A 21,790-nucleotide genomic window follows, 5' to 3' on the forward strand; every position below is an offset into this window, starting at 1 on the left:
TCACGACTCCTTTCATCTTTTGCAGCTTACTTGAGTCTTGGTCCCTGAATGGGCCGTTCCTCTGTGGAGCCCTGGTTCCTTTTTGAGGGTGAAATGGTATTTAGAGCATGCGGTGTGGACACTGGTGCTAATGGCTTCTGCACCTTTTTGTGAACAGAGCTAAGAAGTAATACGTTTTGGTCATAACAAGCAACAGCCTCAAAAACCCCATAGTTTTACACTGGTATCTCCCATTCCAATTTAACCTTACAGGTTTTACTTTCATTTTAAACATGTATCTTTTCTCTTAATGTGAATATCTTGGCTTCTAATATCATTAGCATAATTACTTGCTCTACTCTAAAGTACTTTTGGGGGGTGCCTGGCTGACTCAGAGGAGCATGCAACTCTTGATCTCGAGGTTATATGAGTTCGAGCCCCACGATGGCTGTAGAGATTACTAAAAAAAAAGTAAATAAACTTAAAAACATAAAACAAAGTACTTTTGAAATGAACAGACTAATATTACCACTAATACTGGTAACAAATAATAACAAAATATGGAATGAAGTTTAAGATTTCTTTGCAGCTCTGTTAGTCCTTAAAGTGTGTCCCTTCTACTAAGGACATGCAGTTTTTTGTTTTGTTTGCTTTTTTGTTTTTTAAAATGATCACTCACAAGGGTTCTTTTTCCCTCTGTGATTCTGATACTAACTTGATAGCTCATACATTTCAGTTTATTTTGAAGTTTTAGGAATTGTTCTTTTTCGTTTGGTTTAGTTTTATGTTCAATTTGATAAAAAAAAAGTACATGCTTCCAATGTGAAAACCATATAACAAGGTGTGAAATCTCATTTTCAGCCCAAACCCTGATAGCTCTGGGGATAACAGTTTATCCCCGATTTTGGTTTATCCTTCCAAAATTTCTTTTTGCAGATACAAGCGCATATATGTATTCAGATTCCCCATGTCTTATACAAAAGGTAGTGTACAGTGTGTAGTTTGTGGTGCCTGGAATTTTACATGGAGCCTGTGTGTGTTCCTCTCCTGCTGCTCCCTCCACATCCATGTGGGGAGGCATCCTTCACCCTTGTCGTTGGGCCGTCATGCTCATCTTGCACTGGTCAAGCAAGGGTTTAAACTGTAAAGCTTTGCCCACACGTTTCTGCCTTCTCATTTGCAAACCAGACACCACGCACCCGCCTCAGTAGGTGGTTGGAAGAATTCAATGCATTGATATATGTAAGGGTTTAGAGCTGTGCCCGGCACCACTTTAAGTGCCAGAGTGTTAGCTCTTATTACCTTGGTCTGGTAACATCCAGCCTCATGTTTTAGCTGTGACACTTAGATTTTGGATGTTGAGTGGGGGAGATGGTCAAGACGGAGTGAAGGTAAGGGACGTCACACATTCTTCAGCCCTTTCTCTGGGGCAGTCCCAGAAAGTGAGGTGCCTTGGAGCAGAAGAGGGTAGCAGAGCCTGGAAATTTCTCACACGGGGGGAGGTCAATCAGGACTTCTGAGTTAGGGGCCAGGGGAGTTAAGCAGCCCACCCTGGGGAACATGAGAGGTGCAATCTCGGACCCCGGGGCCTTCCGGGGGAGGAACACTGGCAGCAGATATGCAGCACTCAGCTCCCAGTGGTTCCTGGGTGGCTTGGCCTTTGCAAGAATCTTGGGAGATGTATTTAACCTGCAAGAAAACCTCTTGGCGGCCGTGGGACTAACTGCTTCCTATGCCTATGTCTCTGGTCAGGTGGCCACATTCCTTCCTCCCTCCCCCGTCCCCCAGTTTTCATCATGCTGGTCTGGTCTGGTCCCCAGAGCCTCCACCCTACCCACCTGGCAACGGGGTGGCTCCAGCTGGAAGCGGACCACACTGGCCATCCAGGTCTGGGCTCAGGCCTGCAGCGGGGCTCTGAGCACCCCGTCCTGGTTCTATATTAAAGGCTTTGGGGACATGCTCCTGAGCTCCATTTTTACTGTATCTTGTGTCTGAGTAAAAGTATCTGGTTGCTTTTTCAACCTATTTCCTCGTTTTATCTTCTATGGAAGTAGAGAAAACTCTACAAATTCTTTTAAGGTATCCCCAATTTAACAGATGGCCCATGGCCTTAACAAGACATCAGAAATTGACCTGGCAAGCTCCCAGTCCTCGTTCCCTTGTATTTGGCCACATCATTTCCTGAACTTCAGGCCCCTACCTTCCTTGCTCCCTGCTCACCACACTGCTGTCCTTTAAGGACAAGCCTCAGCAGGTGATCCACAGGCAAGAGCCCCAACTCCAGGGGCTTCCTTCACCCCTAGCACATTATCTTTCCTGTCAGAAATTGGTGGGGGCAGTTGGAAATTGGGAGTGTTGACAATACCTGCTAAGTGTCCCTTTGCTCCAGCAGAGGCTCACTATCTCTCTTCCTATACCTGCCCCCTTTGCATGTGCTTATCAACCAGCTTTGCCATCCCCTGGACCTCTTCCCCTCATGTTTGCCTCTACTGATTCCCCTGGCCAAAAGAGAATGGTGGGGTGAAGTTTGGAGATAGATGAGGAGTAATGAAGATTTACAAAGTGTGCTTATATTTTTGTATTCACCTGAGACCACTTTTCCCTGAAGGTGTCTCCTATGACAGTAGGTTTACTGTTTGTGCTTGGGCTCACTGGCCTCTGTCCCCAGGGTAGTAGCACTGCAGGTGGCACAGCGGGTCCTGGGTTGTGTGGGTGTCGTCCCATCAGTCTGCTGCCAAGTGGACTGTCAGTGTTGCGATGACTTAGGAAGGAGGGTTGTGTGAGCAGGGCAGAGAGCAAAGGCTTTGCCCATGCAGAGATGCCTTGCCGGACGGATGGGCATTTCGGGGGGTGGGGCGGAGGAAGGATGGTACAGCTTCTAAAATCTTCTGAAATAAGATTTTAACTCAGATATGCCTTTGTGAAGACACAGGACAGACTTAGAGTGGTGATTTCCCCCAAACCCCTGGGAGCGGGTGTCCTTGGTTGCAAAGAGGACAACCAGTAGAAGGCAGGTCCTGCTGTGCAGTTCCTGAAACCCAGCAGCCGGGAAGACGAGGGCCCTCGGCAGTGGCCTTCACCTGCCACCCTTGAGTGGCCCTGTGCCCTCTCCCTTGCCTATGCAGTAAATTCAGACTCACACAGATCTCTGAAAAGCACAGCCAGGGGCGCACATCCAGATTTGCATGCAAGCACGTCAGCAGTGAAAGAGCAACAGGCCGGGTATTAAAAGCGAAAGTACTTGGATACAAATAGTGCAAAGACAAAAGCGGCCCGCCCAATGTCTACTGCTGATGTGCCTTGTGACCTCAGGCTGGCCCCTCGTCCCCTTGGTGGAAGGAGGGGTGCCTGAGCTTGCTGACAGCCCTCTCGGTTGAGCATCTACCCCAGGCTGGAAGGAGCAGCAGTTTGACGCCTCTCGGTATCCCTCTTGGCTTTTTGTTTCTTTGTGCTTTTTGTTGGCCTGCTGTAGCTGAGCACTGACAGCTCTTCTCTGAGAGATGGATTCCAGAGGAGGCCGAGCCAAGCAGGCCGGCAGCCTTTCAGGAAGAACCCTGTGCTCTGTGACACAGCAGTGCGGGGGGGGGGGGGGGGGGGGGGGGGCGGAAAGGGGCGTCACACGGCTTCACTTCTTCATCTGGGATTAAACTGCTTCCTGTTTTTACTTTTAGGACGAATACCTTTCTCTCGTGGCCAGGCTCATTATCCATTTTCGAGACATTCGTAAGTAAAAATTTACATTTCTGGGTGGTTTGGATGGCCAGGAGGGGCTGGCCCTTTCTTGGGACGGTGGGGGCTTTCTTGGCCACAGTGCCTGCGGCAGAACGTCTGTGTAAAAAGCTCCTGCTTCCTGGGAAGTTCGACGTTGCGTTGCATTTGATTCTGTTTCCCATCCTCTCGGAGCCTCAACCTCAAAAATGCTGATTTTGGCATAATGGAAATGTTAGCCTCCAAGTGGTCTGGACTGCTATTTTTGCTTGTCCATGAACATCTCCTTTTTCAAAAGACTGTTGCCTTTGTCTCTAGGCAGTTCTTAAATAAGCCAGGTTTACCCTGGAAAAGAAACTTCCTTCCCTAGGAGTTGGTTTTATTGACCGTGGGGGTCTGACCTAAATGCGTGTTCCTGTCAGGCTGGACCTTCACGAGTCTTGCCTCCCCCTCCCTGCCCTGCTGAGGGTCGCCTGGCGCCTGCTGCATCCCACCCGCTCTGATTCACAGGGTCCTGCTGGGGTCCTGTCAGCCCAGCCTGGCAGTGGCAGTGGCCCTTGAGAAGTGTGTGTCCTTGCAGACTGAGCTCAGGGGTCTTTGTGGTCTTTTGTGTGTTATACATAAGCATGGAGGAGACTTGAGTATTCCTGGATGGTCGGTCACAGTCTCTAAAGGAAACCAGGTTGGCGGGGCCCTCTGAGGTTTCAGCCAACAGCGCCGCCTGCCTGCTTGCAGTTATGTGACCACAGGAGATGGGCTTCTCTTGACACAGCCTTTCTGTGGACTGCATGACTTGGCACGTCCAGTGGTTTCTACCCGTGCTTGTAGAGGTGGCAACAGCTTTAGTCGGTAATCTCAGACAAAAGGAGATTTGCGAACCCCAGAGTCCCTGTGTGGCCCATAGGTTTTGCTTCTTTCCATACTAACTTTTTACCAGAATGGCCAGCCAGGTGAACTTCACTTGATTCCACTTTCTTTGGCGTGTTTGGGAAGGTCCTGTGGTGTTTAAAATAAATTGTTGGAACTAGGAGCCTGGGGAATGAGCAGCCTGGATGAGACGCCTTGGTTTGCCCTGGCAAGTGGCTCTGCTTGTCGGGGCTGGGCTCTCCTGGCCTGTTTGGGAGGCGGCCCTGGCATAGCAGCACACAGCCCCGGGGGCCAGGCGTGTCCCCTGCCTTCTCACCAGCTCACCACTCACCCGGGAGGAGGCCCTGTTGCAGCGCTTGCCCCCTGGTACTAGGGGCAGCTATAGATCCGGCTTCTAGCCAGCCTTGGACAGACTCCTCTTCCTCATGGAGAGAGTAGGGATGCTGCCTCATCAGAGCGGGCTGGAAAAGGAGGTGTCGTGGAAGTCTCAGCACCATTCTGGACCCATCGTGGATCCCTACAGCTCTCGTGTTTGTTGCTCAGGGCCCCACTGAGACCCTGCACCCAGGAAGGAAGGAGAGCCAGAGTAGGCCCACAGCAAGCTTCTGCCTGGGGGGCAGTTCTCTGAGGCCCTGGGTTGACTTTGGGTGGCTCTGTACCCTTTTCCCTCAGACCCCCTTGAATGTCAGCTCTGCCAGGAGTGGACACGCATGTGTGCACACAGGCACGCACACTCGAGATATCTTTTATCTTGTGTTTAGTTTCAGCAAATGACCTCTAGGCAAATGCCTACAAAGCTGACTTACCGTGGAAATATGTGGTTATATAAAACTTTGTTTACTGTTTTTTGTTTTTGTTTTCTTAAATACAGATAACAAAAAATCTCAAGCTTCCGTCAGTGGTAAGAGTTCTTCCTGTTTGAATTAAAGTTTTATCCCAAGCTTGGGTTTGGGGCAGCAAGAATGCAGTTGTGGATGCTGCCTGTTGCCTGGGTTAAGCAGTTATTAGAGGAGAAAGTTCGCAGAAAGAAGAACTCTGGCTGGCCGTGAGAACTGCGAGCCACGCCCGACCCTCCTCCGAGCTTCCTCTTCCTGGCCGGCTGCAGTCAGAGAAGACCTCCCCTACCCATGTCACTCAAATACTGTTTTTGTCCAGCGAAAAGATGATTAAAAACTCCCACAATTATGGAGACATTATCTAGAATTTTGAGCTCTCTGGAAGAGAGTTATCGTGGTCTATTCACTATAATAACCTGTAGTAGTATTTGTTGAAGAGTAGCTGTGAATTCACTTCCTCAAGTTACAGAGTTTCTTCACAAGTTAAGAATTACTTTTTTTTTTTTTTTTTTTAATTTTAAGACTTTATCATATGGGAACTGTGTTGATTCAGCCCTGGTCTTGCTGACCGAGCTGCTAGTGAGGGGGGTTAGCGAATCCATGATGGCCGTCTGAGCTCTGCTCTGTCAGGAAGGGAGCCAGCCGGGCACGCTGTTTTTCTTACCACAGGCAGCACAGCTGTAAATGCTGGGTGCCCAGGCTTACCTCAGCCGAGCTGGCTGCCCCTCTTTCCCCGCTGGGCTCTCTTGGCATGTGCAGGAATTACCAGCAAGCCAGGGCTGGGTGGGATAAAGAGCATGTGGCCGGGAAAATGTGTGGGTTCTTGGCCTTGGAGCGTATGTTCCTTTGGCACCCACTTGTGCGCAGGGTACACTGGCTGGGCCATACCTGTCTATAGGTAGTCATTTGCCTTGAGTTTACACTGTTCTGACAAGAGCCTTGGGCTCCTTGTTCCAGGTCATGGCATTGCTCACTGAGCGGAGTCCACTGCCTCCTGGCAGGCATCACTGTGCCTTGTCGCACTCTGTGGACCCTTTCCCCATCCCTCCTGCACACCTTAGCTTATTTTGGTGTGGTGTCCTGAGAACTCTGTAGCGGGGGTCCTGCACAGACTTAGCAGAGGTGGGCTTCTGGTGTACAAGGAGACTTGTAACTTCCCCAAGAGAACATCTGTCTGTGCCTCTTCAGTTCTCTGGCCCACAGGGTCTTTCTTCCCATGAAGAAGGACCTGCTGTCCTTTGTTGTCTTTGGGGTTCCCAGCTCGGTCTCACCCAGCAGGAGGAGTGTACAGCCAGGAGGGATGGGGGCTGCTACGTGCCTTCAAGGGCTTGTTTGTCCCTCAGCATTAGGATCCTGGCACAGTCCAGGCTAGGGTTTGAGATGTGTTCCCTGCCCGGGAGGGCTCACAATCCAGGAGCAAAGACATACACACTGGCATTTGGGCTCCTGGGGTGTGATGGGCAATTGTGGGCCCAGAGGCTCCCAGGACTCTGGCCTTTCACTGCTTGGGGCTTTGAGGGAGTCGTGCCTGGAGGTGGGAGGAAGTGTGTGCTCTGTGAGGCCTCATAGCCTTCAGAGCCTTGCGGTTCAGCAGGCACTCAGCTGAGACGCTGTGCCCTTGTGTTCCCACAGACCCTATGAATGCGCTACAGAGCCTGACTGGTGGGCCCGCTGCGGGAGCAGCTGGAATCGGCATGCCTTCTCGGGGCCCAGGACAGTCTCTGGGCGGGATGGGTGGCCTTGGCACCATGGGGCAGCCGATGCCGCTTTCAGGGCAGCCACCCCCAGGCACCTCGGGGATGGCCCCCCACGGCATGGCCGTTGTGTCTACAGCAGCACCACAGAGTGAGTACCATGCTTCTCCGAGAGCCTGCCACTTTCTTTGCAGGTGATGTACATTTTATTCCTTTGCTTAGGATGGTATTGAGAAAAGCTTGGAGAAACTCCCAAGTAGCTCTGTCTTTTTCTTTGTTGTGTATGGAGAGAAAAAGTTCCAAACCTTCTTCGGGCTATCAGAAGGGTTAAGTGACACCGAGGCCCTCCTTCTACCCCTGAGCAGGAGTGGAGGACTCAGAGGAGATTGGAGTAGTCTGGGACTCCATCGAAGGGGTTGTGTTTTGTAGCTGAAATAGACACAGTCATGTCTCAGGCTGTTGTCACCCACAAAGCCGTGCTGTCAGCACCCCACAGGGCCCAGAAGGGGCCCCCATCTCGGGAGCCATTCCTTCCAGTGCTGCCCTTGCCCCGTGGCCAGGCTTCCCTTCCCTAAAGGAGGTGCCTTACCCTCTGCACCTCTCGGCAGGACCCAGCCCCTTGGCCCCTCCGTGCAGCTGCTCCAGCTGGGAGTATGTGGCGCGGGTCTCCCTCTTCTTCCCGGGGCCTGTCTTATTGGCCCTTTGATTTTCATGAGCTGTGATTTGGCACTCAGAGTGTACTTCAGTACTGCAAAGTGCTTTGGTACGTTTCTCCCCTTTGCATTTATTTTTTTGTATGTATTTTTTGAAATAGCCGAAGAGTCACAGGAAGTTGCAGAATGGCCTAGAGAGTGCCCATGTGCCCTTCACCGAGCTTCCCCGATGCTAACCTCTAAGTAGTACATTGTCAAAACCGAGAAATGAACGTTGCGACGGTGCTGCCAGCTCAGGTGGCCTTTTTTCAGACTTCACCAGTTTTTACAAGCATTCTTGCTCATGAGCTGACGTGCGTATAGTTCCGTGAGATTTTATCACGTGTGGTATCACCACCGCAGTCAGCATGCAGGACTGTTCCATCACCAGTAGCAAGCTGTTGTGTTATCTCTTAATAATCCCACCCTCCTTCCAACTTCAAGCCCTGGCAACCACTGATCTATTCCACGTTGCTATAATTCTGTCACTTTACAAATGTTACTTCAGTGGAATCGCGCGATGTTTGACATTTTGAGACTGGCTTTTTTTCACTCAGTGTAATGCCTTCGACATTCTCCACGTTGCGTCAGTAAATCGTTCCTGTTCGTTGCTGAATTGTATTCTATGGATGGGGTATACCATGGTTTACTTATCCATTCACCCTTGAAGGACGTTGGGTTGTTTCCAGGTTTGGGCTGTTACAAATAAAACTGCTGCGACCATGATTCATGTACAGGTTGTGATGTTTCGATGTATTTTTCTCACTCATTGCTCATAGTAACCCTCCGAAGAGGGCAGTGTCCCTGCGTCTGCTTTGCCGGCTAGAGCTGGGGTTGAGCCCAAGCTGCCTGACCCGAGCACCCCCGTTCTTTGTTTTGGAGTTTCCTGTGGGAGTGTCACTTTGCTCTTCACAGAGGTCATGTGCACCCTCATGCCCACCCACTCCTGCACTGGAACCCTCCATCCGCAGGCATCCCCTTCCTTTTTGGATCATCATTCTCTTCTTACTGACGTCTTGTCATCTGACACTCATCTCTTCGCTTGATTGTTCATCTCCAACTGTTGTGTCCCCTCTTCTCTAGTACCATACCCGACACATGTGCGGGCCGGCTTATGGAAGGATGCCCAGGAGAAATACCAGTTCTGGCTCTTTTTTTATGTTATGCTCTTGTTGAACCTTTTTTTTTTTTTTAAATCACAGACTTATATTCTATAATAAAAAACAGTTTTAAAGTGTATGAGTTTAGAATGCTACGATTATTTGCCTTGTGGTCTCACTCCTAAGACTTCGTCAGTTCAGTGGCAAAGCTTGGGCATCCTGCCCACACCCTCCCCAGTCTGACCTTGGCCCACATCCTGTTTTTAGCTTCTGAGGGACCTGGTCTTCTGTGCAGGTTGATGTGGGTTCTCTACTTTCATGTCCCACTGCTGCCTTTCAGAGTCCTTCTCTCTCTGCCTTGGCCCTCTTGCCTGCCTGGTCTAGCTGAAGTAGGTGTTGTGGCCCTTTGGGAATTTGTTATTCCCTTCTGACGGTTTCTCCAAATGCCACTGTGTGATTAAGGCAGCTTCAGGGCAGGGCTTGGGTCAGAGGTTTTGCAAAGGTTCTTAAAGGATAGTCCAAGGCACGCTGTGATAGTCCCTGGGTGCCCTGGATCAGTCGTGGAAACAAACCACTGACTGTAGGTGAGACCGGGGGCTTGAATACAGCATTAGAAGGGAGACTTACTTTTCACTCTACATTTCTGTTCCTCAGTGAATTTTTATCATGTGCCTATAAAACCAACTTTGAAAATAAGGCCTATTTCTGGCTGTTTGACGGACGGAATGCTGAGGAACTGTCCTCCTTCTAGACAGTTAGATCCTAGCTGCATTTTGGATTGTTGGGCCAGCAGAAGGTAGGGCAATTTGCCTGCTGTGCCTTGGCCCACTGCAAGATTGGGGAAAGTAAGTTTGGCATCCCTCTGTCTTGTGGGATTTGTGTTGGGGCCTTTGACATCCCTAGCTCCCCCAGAAGCAAGGGCAGATTGGAGGACAGTGCCCCCAGTTGAGGCCTGTGGGAATTACAGATTAAGGTCAAGCAGTGAGCACACAATCAAAGACCAGCAGGCCTGAAAGAAAGCAGAGACACCATGAGGTGGAATAGAAACAGTAAACAGATGTGGAGATGCCCAGGGCCCACACACATAACCACTGTTAGCTATGGGCTTGGCGTGATTAAAGAAATCAAGGATGGAATTTCAAATGAACAGGCACTGTGATACCTGGTGGAGTGACCAAGCAGCTTTGAGAAGGAACCAAGTAGAACTTGTAGAAACGAGAAATAAGATTATTGAAACTAGAAAGTGGAAATGAATGAACAGATTAGATACAACTGAAGAAAGAATTTGTAAACTGGAGACAACATTTGAAGAAATTATCTAGAATGGAGCCCAGAGAAGGGGACATGGAAAATAGGAGGGTAAGAAATGCAGAGGATAAGGGGCACCTGGCTGGCTCAGGTCATGATCTCAGGATCATTAGATCGAGCCCCATGTCAGACTCCACGCTGGGCATGGAGTCTGCTTAAGATTCTCTGTCCCTCCCCCCGCCCCCCAAAGAAATGCAGAGGATAAAATCAGAGTCTAACAACTAATAAAAGGACCAAGTGGAGAGAACAGAAGCACACCAGTATATGAGGAGATGGTGGCTGGAAAAGCCCTGTGGTCCCGTGCAGAATGAATAAGGCATCCATGCCTTAACCCATTTTGGGGAAACCACAGAACACCAAAGGCCAGAGGAATATCTTAACAATAGCCAGTTTCTAGAAAGGAACAAGAAGTAGACTCAGTGGACTTGGTGATGGTGTCCAGAAGAGAGTAGGAGGTTGTCAGAGCCCTGGGGATAGAGCTGCTGACCACAGTGTGTGCCAGCAAAACTCCCAAGGCTTTGGGGGAAGCAGACATTTTCAATAAACAAAGCCCAAGAGACCTTCACTAAAAGGTTTTTTATTTTTATTTATTTATTTAAAAAATTTTTAAAGATTTTCATTCATTTTTTATCAGAAACAGAACATACAAGGAGGGGTAGCGGCAGGCAGAGGGAGAAGCAGGTTCCCCACTGAGCAGGGCGCCCAATGCAGCACTCAATCCCAGGACCTGGAGATCATGACCCGAGCCGAAGGCAGGTGCCCAACCGACTGAGCCACCCAGGCATCCCTAAAAGGTTTTTTATTTGCTCACCATTTCCTCTTACCTCTCAGACCATCCTTCCTGTGATGTCAGATGTAAAATAGGAGAAGAAACTTTTTTTTATGTAAGGTAGCAAGCGTGTGTAAATCTAAACCAGTGATTCTCATCTATTTTGTACCCTGGGGGATATTTGGCAATGTTTGGAGACATTTTGGATGTCACAACTGGGGGGGTGCTATTGGCATCTAGCGTAGAAGCCAGAGATGCTGCTAAACCTTTTAAGTGTGCAGGACAGCCCCCCACAACATAGAATTGTCTATCCCAAAATACTCATTGGGACAAGGTTGAGAACCCTTGGTGGTTTATAAACAAAAATCACCTCTGTAAAATAATAATGCTCCCAGCTAACTATACAGACATGCTACATTCCAAGCACTGTTTTGAGTGTTTTTTCTATAACATTTTTAATTCTTAGTGTGTGTAGGTACTATTATTGTCTCTTTTCCACAGCTGAGGAGACTGAGGCACAGAGCAGTGACAAGAGTTGGGATTTGAGTGCAGGCAGTCTGGGTCAGAGGCTGTACTCCAGCCATTATTTTGTCCTGCCCTTTTTTTTTTTTTTTGAAGATTTTATTTATTTATTTGAGAGAGAAAGAATGAGACAGAGCATGAGAAGGGGGAGGGTCAGAGGGAGAAGCAGACTCCCCGCCGAGCAGGAAATCCGATGCAGGACTCGATCCTAGGACTCCAGGATCATGACCTGAGCTAAAGGCAGTCGCTTAACCAACTGAGCCACCCAGGCACCCTGTCCTGCCCTTTTTTTTTTTTAGTTTATTATTTTTTAATGATTTTATTTATTGAGGGGGGAGAGCATGAGTGGGAGGGAGGAGGAGAGGGAGAGGGAGAAGCAGGCTCCCCGCTGAGCAGGAAGTCTGATGCGGGGCTCGATCCCAGGACCCCAAGATCATGACCTGAGCCAAAGGCAGACACTTAACCAACTGAGCCACCCAGGCACCCCACTGTCCTGCCTCTTAATGTAAGTGTGCTATGTGGGTGTAAGAAGATAAACAGGGACCAAACTAAATAGAAGTCAGGAAGTGTATCCAAGGATAGATACCAGGTCTATCATGTGCATGTGGAACCTACTTTAAAAAACAGAGTATTCTGAGGTTCTTGTATTTGGGAAAGAGATTAAAATTGGGTATATTTGGGGGCGCCTGGGTGGCTCAGTCGTTAAGCGTCTGCCTTCGGCTCAGGTCATGATCCCAGGGTCCTGGGATCGAGCCCCGCATCGGGCTCCCTGCTCAGTGGGAGGCCTGCTTCTCCCTCTCCCACTCCCCCTGCTTGTGTTCCCTCTCTCGCTGTCTCTCTCTGTCAAATAAATAAATAAAATCTTAAAAAAATATATGGGTATATTTTATACTTTGGTAAGTTAAATATGCATGATGAAATTGAAAAAATAATTGCTTTAAAAAAAGGAAAAAGTAATTGCCAAAACAATAGAAATAGTTTGTAAATCCCAAACCAGTAGGAAGAGGGAGTAAGAAAAAAACCAAAAACCCAAATGACATGCAAAATTCAGCTCAACCATCCAACCAACAAAAATATAATTCAGAAGGCGCCTGGCTGGTTGTCGGTGGAGCGTGTAACTCTTAATCTCAAGGTTGTGGGTTCGAGCTCTGTGTTGACTAGAGATTACTTGAAAATTAAATCTCTAAAAAAAAAAAAAACCCCCCACACACACATATATATACACATATATATAAAATTCAGAAAAGGAGGAAAAAATTTGTCAGTTCTATCTCAATAAAGCTGGAAAACAAAAAAATGGAGGGAAAGAAGCTTAGAAAAGGAAATAAGTTGAGAAATACAAGTAATCGCAATATATGGGAGTAGACAAAACTTTCCTGCTAAAAGATAGGAAATGTGAGATTGAGTACAGCTGTATTACCTTTACGAGAAACCCACCTTGAATATAAGATACGGAAAGATTTTAAAATGAAATTTAAAATGAAAGCTGTGTCGGGCAGCTCCTCTTCTCAGTTACTGATAGTTACGCAGATGACGGGGGATGCATTTAGTGAAGACTGGCACAGCGCCATCATCTAGGCATGTGGGTGGAACAAATATACTTACAAGAATAAACCATAAAGCAAGCTTCAACACTCTCACAGTAGTGCTGCCATACACACAGCATCTTCTCTCCGTCAAACAGAAATCTGTAACGAAAAGATAAATTTAAAAATTCATACACCAGCAGAATGGCTAAAATAACACTCCCAGATGCTGGCAAGGATGAGAAGAAACTGGATCACTCATACAATGCTGGTGGGAATGTAAAATGGTTCAGCTTCTTTAAAAATTAAACATACAACTCTGCAGTCGCACTCTTGGGCATCTATCCCAGAGACATGAAGACTTACAGTCCCACAGAAACCTGTACACGAATGTTCATGGCAGCATTATGATAGCCCAAATCTGCGATCACTTCCAGTTGTCCCTTATGGTATGAATGGTTGAACAGAGACACCGGTACCTTGGAATACAACTTGGCAGTGAAAAGGAAAGAGCTACTGATACTCATTACATCCTGGATGGTCTTCAGGGAGTCATGCTAAATGAAAAAGCCAGTCATCTTATAGAGCCCCCACTTACATAACATTTTTGAAGTGACAAAATACTCGAAACAGAGGGCACCTTAGTGGTTGTCTGGGGTGCTGGGGGATCCCTGTGGTGTTGGAACTGTTCAATAACTTGAGTCCAATAGTGGCTGAATCTACCCAGGTGAGGAAATTGTATAGAACTTTATATACACACCCACACATTAAGAGCGCACATTCTTGATTGTGTTATGATGTTATAATTTTACAAAATGATACCATCAGGGAAACTGGGTGAAGTGTACAAAGGATCTCTCTGGATTATTTCCTTTTTTTAAATAACAAATTTATTGAAATATAATTCACATTCTTGTGGTTCACCCATTTAAAGTGCCACATTCAGTGATACTTTTAAAGATTTTATTTATTTGAGAGCGCATGCACAAGCTGGGGGAGTGGCAGGCTCCCCGCTGAGACGGGAGCCCCAGGAGGGGCTCAATCCCAGGACCCCGAGATCATGACCTGAGCAGAAGGGGGACGCTTAACCAACTGAGCCACCCAGGTGCCCCATGTTCAGTGATTTTTAAGCATATTCACAGAGTTGTGCAGGATTTGAACACCACAGTCAATTTTAGAACATTTTCATCACCCCAGAAGAAACTGAACCACAGAAAATCTTGTAAATGTTTGCTCATATCAGCATGATTCATAACCACCAAAAGGTGGAAACAGTCCAGATGTCCATCAGCTGATGGGTGGATAAACAAAATGTATCCAAATCTTGGAATACTGTTAGGCGGTAAAGAGAAATGAAAGGCACGTGCAACAGGGGTGACCCTTGTAGATGTTACTCTCAACAAAAGAAGCCAGTCACAAAGACCACATACTGTGAGATGCCACTGATGAGAAATGTCCAGAATAGGCAACTGCTGAGACAGAAAGCCCAGTGGTTGCCAGAGGCTGGGCCTCTTGGCCATTGGAAAGACTTAGTTGGCCCTTTTCTCTCTGTTGTCAGAGAGAAATTGCGAATAGTACGTTCCGTAATGAACACAGACGCTGTGGCCGGCGCCCCCGTGGGGCTCTTCTGACCGGGGCGCCGGCCTCCGACGCCTGTGGGCGCCTCGGGCGCGTGCCCGCCGTCCCCGCACGCCGCCGTGCCCCGCCTGACTCGCCGCTCTGCCTGCAGCCCAGCTGCAGCTCCAGCAGGTGGCGCTGCAGCAGCAGCAGCAGCAGTTTCAGCAGCAGCAGGTGGCGCTGCAGCAGCAGCAGCAGCAACAGCAGCAGCAGCAGCAGCAGCAGCAGTTCCAGGCCCAGCAGAATGCCATGCAGCAGCAGTTCCAGGCGGTGGTGCAGCAGCAGCAGCAGCAGCTCCAGCAGCAGCAGCAGCAGCAGCAACACCTGATTAAATTGCATCATCAAAACCAGCAGCAGGTACTAGGTGCCCCGGCTCCCGTGCTCAGCCTCCCCCGCCCCCAACCCGAACGCTGTGGTCCTGGAGCCCTGGACACGCACCAGCCACAGGGCTGGGTCGGAGGCCGCCACAGCGCCTCCTGGCGCCCGGTGCCCCGGCTTCCTCCGCTGGGGGCTTCCCACAGAGCCCGGGATGAGGAGGAGAGAGAGGCCCCAACTTGTCAGGAGGGCACTGGGATGGCACGAGGAGGGCCTCTCTGTCAGGCTTGGTGTCGGCCACGGGCCTACTGTGTGCAGGGGGTGGGGAGCCCTGGATCCATGGAGGCTTCCGGGTGCAAGCGATTCGTGTAGGAGTTAACCAAAGCAAGAAGTGAGAAGAGCACACCAAGGTGCAGAAATGCCTGAGCCGTCCTGTGAGCGTGTTTCTGTTGAGCACTTGCATGCCTCCAGTTTTATCTCTGAGTGTTTTGGTGTCTGGACACAGCTCTGACCGGACCTCATCTCTCCCGCGGGGGAATGGCAGTGTCACATTAGAAGCTCTGCTTAGAAGAAACTGTTTTCTTCCTCCCGTGGTTGGCAGGCAGCATCTAGACGTATTAAGCATCCATCGTCAGGTCTGCTCTTGGGTGAGGGAGGGAAGACCTGAGGGGACCTCTCCACTTGCCCACCCTCCCCAGGCCTTGGCTTGCTGCCTCCATTTCCCAGTGGCCCCCCTCCTGGGTCTTGGAGGCCCCCTCCCCCAGAGCTGACTGTGGGCCTTAGTCCCACTTTTCCTCCTCATCCTGGATAGCGGATGTTGACTGTCTTCCCAAGGCTTGTGCTGCTGCCCACTCTAGTGACCAGACAAGCATCCCCGGGGAGCCCTCAGAGGTCTGCAGCCACCCGAGTGTTTACCCCCAGCGTCTGTGGGGCTGCACCTCCACGTAACCCTTCCTAAAACCCTCTGGGTCCTTCTCTCGCACCTCCGCTCTCTCAGACTCAGGTGCAGCCAGCTTCCGGTGGCCAGGGGCATGGGCACACACTCGGCGTGTCCTCAGTGCCCTGTGAGGCAGCCCAGGCAGGCTCCCCGGGCCCAGAGGCGGGTGGGGTGACCGAGTCCGGCTCCTTCTGCCCGTAGATACAGCAACAGCAGCAGCTACAGCGGATGGCACAGCTGCAGCTACAGCAGCAGCAGCAACAGCAAGCTTTGCAGGCCCAGCCGCCGCTCCAGCAGCCACCGATGCAGCAGCCCCAGCCTCCCCCCTCTCAGGCCCTGCCCCAGCAGCTGCAGCCCATGCACCACCCGCAGCACCACCAGCCGCCACCGCCACCGCAGCAGCCACCGGTTGCTCAGAACCAGCCACCGCAGCTCCCGCCGCAGTCACAGACCCAGCCCCTGGTGTCCCAGGCTCCGGCCCTCCCCGGACAGATGCTGTATGCCCAGCCACAGCTGAAGCTCGTGAGTACCCGTGGCCGGCAGCTGGTTCCGGGGCTCTGGGGCTAGGGCCAGCGTGTACTCTTTAAGCACTGGGATGCAGGTGGCTCTTCCCCATGCCGGCCTCTGCATCCAGCTTGGCAAAGGAGCGTGCATTCCAAGAGCTACTGTACCCTGCACGGAGGCGTCCCGGTCGCCGGGCAGCGGTGTTCTTCCGAGCAGCCTGCCTGAGTCCGGCAGCGGCCGTGGCGTTGTAAGACCCAGTGGTCAGGTGGTCAGCAGCATGCGTGTTCCCGCTGTGAGGGAGGGTGTGCGGCCTCCCTGAGAGTCCACAGTGGTTTGCTAACTGCTCAGAGTTGCGTTCTGCGCAAAGATCCCTGTCGTTACCATATTTGTGAGGAAGGGTATTAACAGAAAATAGTGTTATTGTCGGTCTTATTATGCATCGCTGTACAAAGCAAATACAGTCAGTGACATTTATACAGAGGACACAATATTGGCATCAGGTCAGGGGGAGCTGTGTCAAGGGGCCGTTTTAATAGTTTTTTTCGGCTCATTTCCTTGGTTTTCATGGACTTTGCTGTTTTTGATTCATTGAGTGGGGTGGGGATGGGCCATGCTTGGACTGAGTGGCGGGCAAATGGGAGGCCCACGGGGCCAGGCTGGAAGGCTGGGGCGGGTCGTGAGAAGCAAGGTATGGTCACACCTGTCACCTGGGGACCAGCCCCGGTTTCATTTGAGGAGTAGGGGCTTTAAATGGGGCTCTCGCAGACCATCAGTGTGCTTGGCCCAGAAGTCGAGCAGGCTGGGCTTTGCACTTGGCCTTGGGAACCATCACTTTGTTTGCAGCAGTAGATGGTAGGGGTGGCTATACGGTGACCCCCAGTGGGAGGGCCACACTGCTCATCATAGTCAGGGGAGGTGGGGCTCGGCTCAGAGCCAGGCTGGGATGGGACACTCCTAATGAGAAATGGGTAAGGTCAGCAAGGTAACATCAGAGCCAGTGAAGTCACGACGATCCCGTCGCTTCTCATGAAAAGCTTCAAGATTCAGAGCTCCCGCAGAGGTAGTGTCCAGATCGCATTCTCCCGTTCTGTCCCAGGTGCGAACTCCGATGGTGGTGCAGCAGCCGCAGGTGCAGCCCCAGGTGCAGCAGGTGCAGCCCCAGGTGCAGCAGCAGACGGCGGTGCCGACAGCACAGGCCTCCCAGATCGTGGGCTCCGGAGTGCAGGTGAGGGCCTTCACAGCCAAGGGCTTCCATAGTTGCTGGCAGGTGCCTGTCCGCCTGAGCGTGGAGCTGGATGTCAGGCACCCTCCAGTGAGGGGCCTGGTTGGATCAGGGGCAGTCTGGGAGCCAGTCCTTGGGGTCCTTGAGTTGGCCAGCTCGCCTTGGTCCTTTTGGAGCCCCCCCACCTCTCTTCAGACACCCTCCATCTTCCCCCTTCCTTCCTTCTCTGAGAACACGTGTTGGAGAGGGTAGCACTGGGGTCTCAGCCTCTCCTCAGCTCGGAGCGCAGGGCTGGCAGGCGGTGCACAGCAGCACTCTGGGAACGGAAGAGCACCAGCAGACCACACAGGCTTGTGCTGAGGCCGCTCGCTGGCTGGCTGCCAGGGCTGGCCCTCTGTGCGGAGACGTGTAGCTGAGGCCCTCCATGCCCACCCTCTGCATACTGGATATTGATGGGGCAGAGTAGGCCTCACCCGGCCTTTCCCAGTAGCGGCCAGATTCTTGTTGGTGTTTGGGGTTAGGGATCGGGCCTCGTGATTTTTCCACAGACCCCATCCCCCCATCTCCTGCTGGTGCCGAGGAGGGGAGACGTCTCGTCTGGGGCTTTGGTTCTTTCTGTCTCCACCTGGCAGTGGGAACACTGGCTCAGGAGAGAGTGTTGGCGTTAGACAGAACAGGCCTGCTAGGGGAAGTGCCACCTGTCCAGGTGCTGCCCCGAGCTGGGCTGCCACCAGCACACTGCTGCGCTCCTGCCCTGCTCATTACCACGAGTCAGCCAAGCACCTTGTCAGGTAACCAGAACATGTTGAGCGCTTCTGGGATACTGTGTGTTCTGTTAGTGTCTGATGACATCTCCCAATGGAGGAGGCTCAAAATTGGTCCTGTCGGGTCCTAGTCACGTTGCTGCAGTCCATGGGAAGCTGCCTGAGGAGAAGTGTGCCAGCGGAGGGACCTGACATGTTTGCATATAGCTAAGCCCTAAAGCAGATGTGCTCTGTGCACTCAGGACCCCATATCCCCATACTGAGCCCAGGTTTCAGGCTGTTCTTCCTGGCGGTTACCCTGCTCTGCTTCTGCTGGAGGACCCAGCCCAGCCAGCGTGGGAGCTTGACTGAGGGCTCAGTCACCTCTAGAGTAACCTTGCTATGTAACCTTCTTCCCTCCTAAGTTCTGCTAAGGCATAACTAAGGTGGGCCCAGGATTCTTCTTTTTAGGTGGGGACCCTGGGAAGATTGTAGGACTCTGATAGCTGGGGACGATGAGGGGAGTCATTACTTGAGTGTTTATGGATGGGTTGGCTTTTATGAGGCATGCGCCTTCAGGTTTTTCAGGAGTGATGTCCACCTGTCTCACGTGTCACAGATCAAACTTGGGGAGCGGGTGAGAGGCTGTGCCCTGTGCTGTGTGGCCATGCAGTGGGATTCCCAGGTGCTGGCAGCAGAGGGAACATTCTTGAAGCCCAGCCGTGCACAATATGAGCTTATGCTATGCCTCTCAGCCCATTGGCCGCACCCTGAGGGCCTCTGCTGCTGGTCTGCTGGTTTGTCTCTGGGCTCGGGCCTGCCTCACATGTTCTAGTAGCAGCAGAGTTCCTGGGGTGTGATAGGCCTTCCTGGGAGCATCTCTGGATTCACAGCCTTCCTTTGCAGCCTGGGTTGGCACAGTGGATAAGACAAGGCTACAGATATTCTGATGCAAAAACTTTTATTTTATTTATTTATTATTGTTTTTTTTAAGTAGGCTCCACACCTAACGTGGGGCTTGAACTCACAACCCGGAGATCCAGAGTCGCATGCTGTACCAACTGAGCCAGCCAGGAGCCCCTCTCCTATAATTAAAAACCCTCCGTCAGTGTCACTTTACACTGAGTGCTTATGAATGTATTCTGCTGTCCTTAATTACTGTCTTGTTCTTGGACCCTGAAATGATTTCCAGTTTTTTGCGGTTACTGATAACGCGTGTCCCGATGCATGGCCAGGTTCTGGTGGTTCTGTGAGAAAAGCGCTGGGGGCAGGGGGCCCGAGCACACAGCCCTCCATGCCTCGTCTCTCAGGTCTGCCCTCCCAGACAGAGCAGAAGAGAGGCGCCCCATCACGCTCACCAGTGCTGTGAGCCTTATGGGTAACTATGGCTCTCAAGGTGGGGTAAAGGTTAGTATTTTGGTGTTCCAGGAAAATTGATGAGCCCTGAGCCCAGGCTCTATTTTATCTGACATAACTTGTGTAAGTGAAAAGTGATGTCATCATCACCCATCGTGGGATTTACTAGAACACGACAAGAGAACTGCACTAAACTTCCTTTTCTCCCCTAAACTTTACCTGTGACTGTAGATAAATCCAGAACAGAACGTGTCTCCATTTCCAAAAATGCCTAGGCTTTTGTCTCTTAACCTTTTATTCTGTTAGTGTATGGAAATTTAACTACAATTCTCAAGTTACAGGGAATTGTCCTCAAAGGCACACTTCCCCAATGTGTGTGCAGGTAGCCCGGCTGCTGTACAGTGATCCTGCACTGAGCCTTGTTGCACTACTCGGACCTCGGTCTCCTCTTCCCCAGGCCCTGTGGCCCAGTGACATGCGGGGAGCAGTCCTATAGCCTGCAGGGTGGGGTTTGAATCCTTCCTGGGTAGGTGGGCGTTGGGAGTAGTGAACATAGCTGCTCTTGAGAATGAATGCGAGGAGTTGCTGGTTGTTGGCTGTGCGGCTCGTTGTGATCCAGTAAACACTACCGATGTGTTTTCCATTAGGATTTGTGATTAAAAGAAAATAAACTTTCCCTCTCAGGAGTTCTCAGTTACAAGAAAAACAGTAGCAGATTAGATTTAAGCTTTTCATCCTTAGTACTTTTGTTTTTTCCTGGAAAAAGGTCTCCACCTCTCTCATACCACCTGACTGACTTCTCAAGGCCTTTCTTCCTCTGGAAGAGGTGCTGTTGAGTTGCCAGCAGGCTCCTCTGAAGGCAGCACTGGTTGTAAATGGACACTGTTCACCTTTGCCCCAGCTGACCACAGGCCAGAGAGCCAGTCCCAGGGACACTTGCTTTCGGCCCCACGCTCATTGCGGGCAGTGGGCCCTCCAGGGGAGGACAGGTGTGTTTCCCTGAGTACCCTGTGAGTGCTCACACACCCCACCAATGTCCCACTTTGTGTCTGACAGGCTGGTGGGCTCTATGGGACTGTGCCCGAGTTTTGGCTGACACCGGGAGAGTGGCCTCCTGGCCTCCCACCCTGGCAGGTTCTTTGTTGTGTGGCTGTAGGAGCATCTCCTCCCCAGCCCAGCAGGTTGGCATCTGCCACTGCTTGTGTCGCCCCCCAGTGCCCGCTGCGTGTGACCAGTGGGTATGAGTGTGGAACACGCATGTGATGCTAGAGGCTTCTTGGAAGAGCAGGCCCTTGTCCTGCTTCAGAGCCCTGTCCCTGGCATACCTGCCATAGGGACTGAATGGTCATCTGTGCCGCCCTGGTCTCAGGGACCAGCTCACAAGCCTCCTGTGACAGAGATTTTCATTTGGGTTTTTCTCGGATCTGCTTCCTTTCTGATCCTGGCCCTGCTGTTTTAGTTGGTTTCATCTTAACACTTGTGAGTGCATGCAGACCCCGCTCTCCAGGGACCAGGTGCAGTCTCCATTCCCGGACTCGGAGCCCAGAGCTAGGGTGCCAAGGCCACGGGAGACCACCGGGTTCCCATCAACACAAGCCAGGCCCAGACTCACAGCCGTGCTCAGCCTGTCTTGCCACCTTTATGCTCCTAGAAGTATATGCGGATGAGGAGAGCTGTTCCAGAGCATGCTGGAGCTCTGGAGTCTGCAGTCATCTTGTATGCTTAGGACAGACCTGACTTGCATCCTTATAGAGGTGTACCTGGGAGGTACAGAGTGCCAGGCTTCCCTTGCCTGTCCCGCTGTGATTGTCCTTACAGAAGGAAACCAGTTCCCTGAAAGCCTGAGGAGAGAAGGATGGTTTGAGTTCAGGCCCTCAGAGGCATTTTGATCAGGCACTTTGACTCCTAAGAAGGAAAGGTGCTACGAGCTGGCTTATGTGGACTCTTCTGTTTTAATGATGGTCGACTTCTCATAGTGACTCTGGTGGAGTGCTCTCTTTCAGAGTCTGTCCCCAGAGCCTAGTCTCCCAGAACCACCCCGTTGGCCCATGAGGTCGGGCCCTGAGGACTCTGTGGGCCCATCAGCAGATCAGAG

At 51.1% G+C, this 21,790-nt stretch overlaps 1 protein-coding gene across 5 annotated transcripts in view; it reads left to right on the forward strand.

Annotated features, from left to right (window-relative positions):
- The window catches only part of MED15 (mediator complex subunit 15), a 64,814-nt gene that overhangs the window by 33,165 nt on the left and 9,859 nt on the right, over window positions 1-21,790 (forward strand). Inside the window, exons 1-7 of one of the 5 annotated variants that reach the window (XM_088019440.1) lie at window positions 3,243-3,400; window positions 3,651-3,702; window positions 5,426-5,455; window positions 7,023-7,235; window positions 14,731-14,975; window positions 16,072-16,392; window positions 17,471-17,599. In XM_088019440.1, the coding sequence (XP_087875566.1) occupies window positions 7,028-7,235; window positions 14,731-14,975; window positions 16,072-16,392; window positions 17,471-17,599 (903 nt within the window). In that variant the 5' untranslated portion in view covers window positions 3,243-3,400; window positions 3,651-3,702; window positions 5,426-5,455; window positions 7,023-7,027. Of the gene's footprint in view, window positions 1-3,242; window positions 3,401-3,650; window positions 3,703-5,425; window positions 5,456-7,022; window positions 7,236-14,730; window positions 14,976-16,071; window positions 16,393-17,470; window positions 17,600-21,790 lie in introns of those variants that run through there. The other 4 variants (XM_028094935.2, XM_088019441.1, XM_088019439.1 and 1 more) reach the window with 4 other exon arrangements.

Source organism: Eumetopias jubatus, unplaced genomic scaffold (genome assembly GCF_037043125.1).
Source record: "Eumetopias jubatus isolate StellerSeaLion01/CBP00866 unplaced genomic scaffold, mEumJub1_p1.0 scaffold_16, whole genome shotgun sequence".
NCBI classification, from domain to species: Eukaryota; Metazoa; Chordata; class Mammalia; order Carnivora; family Otariidae; genus Eumetopias; species Eumetopias jubatus.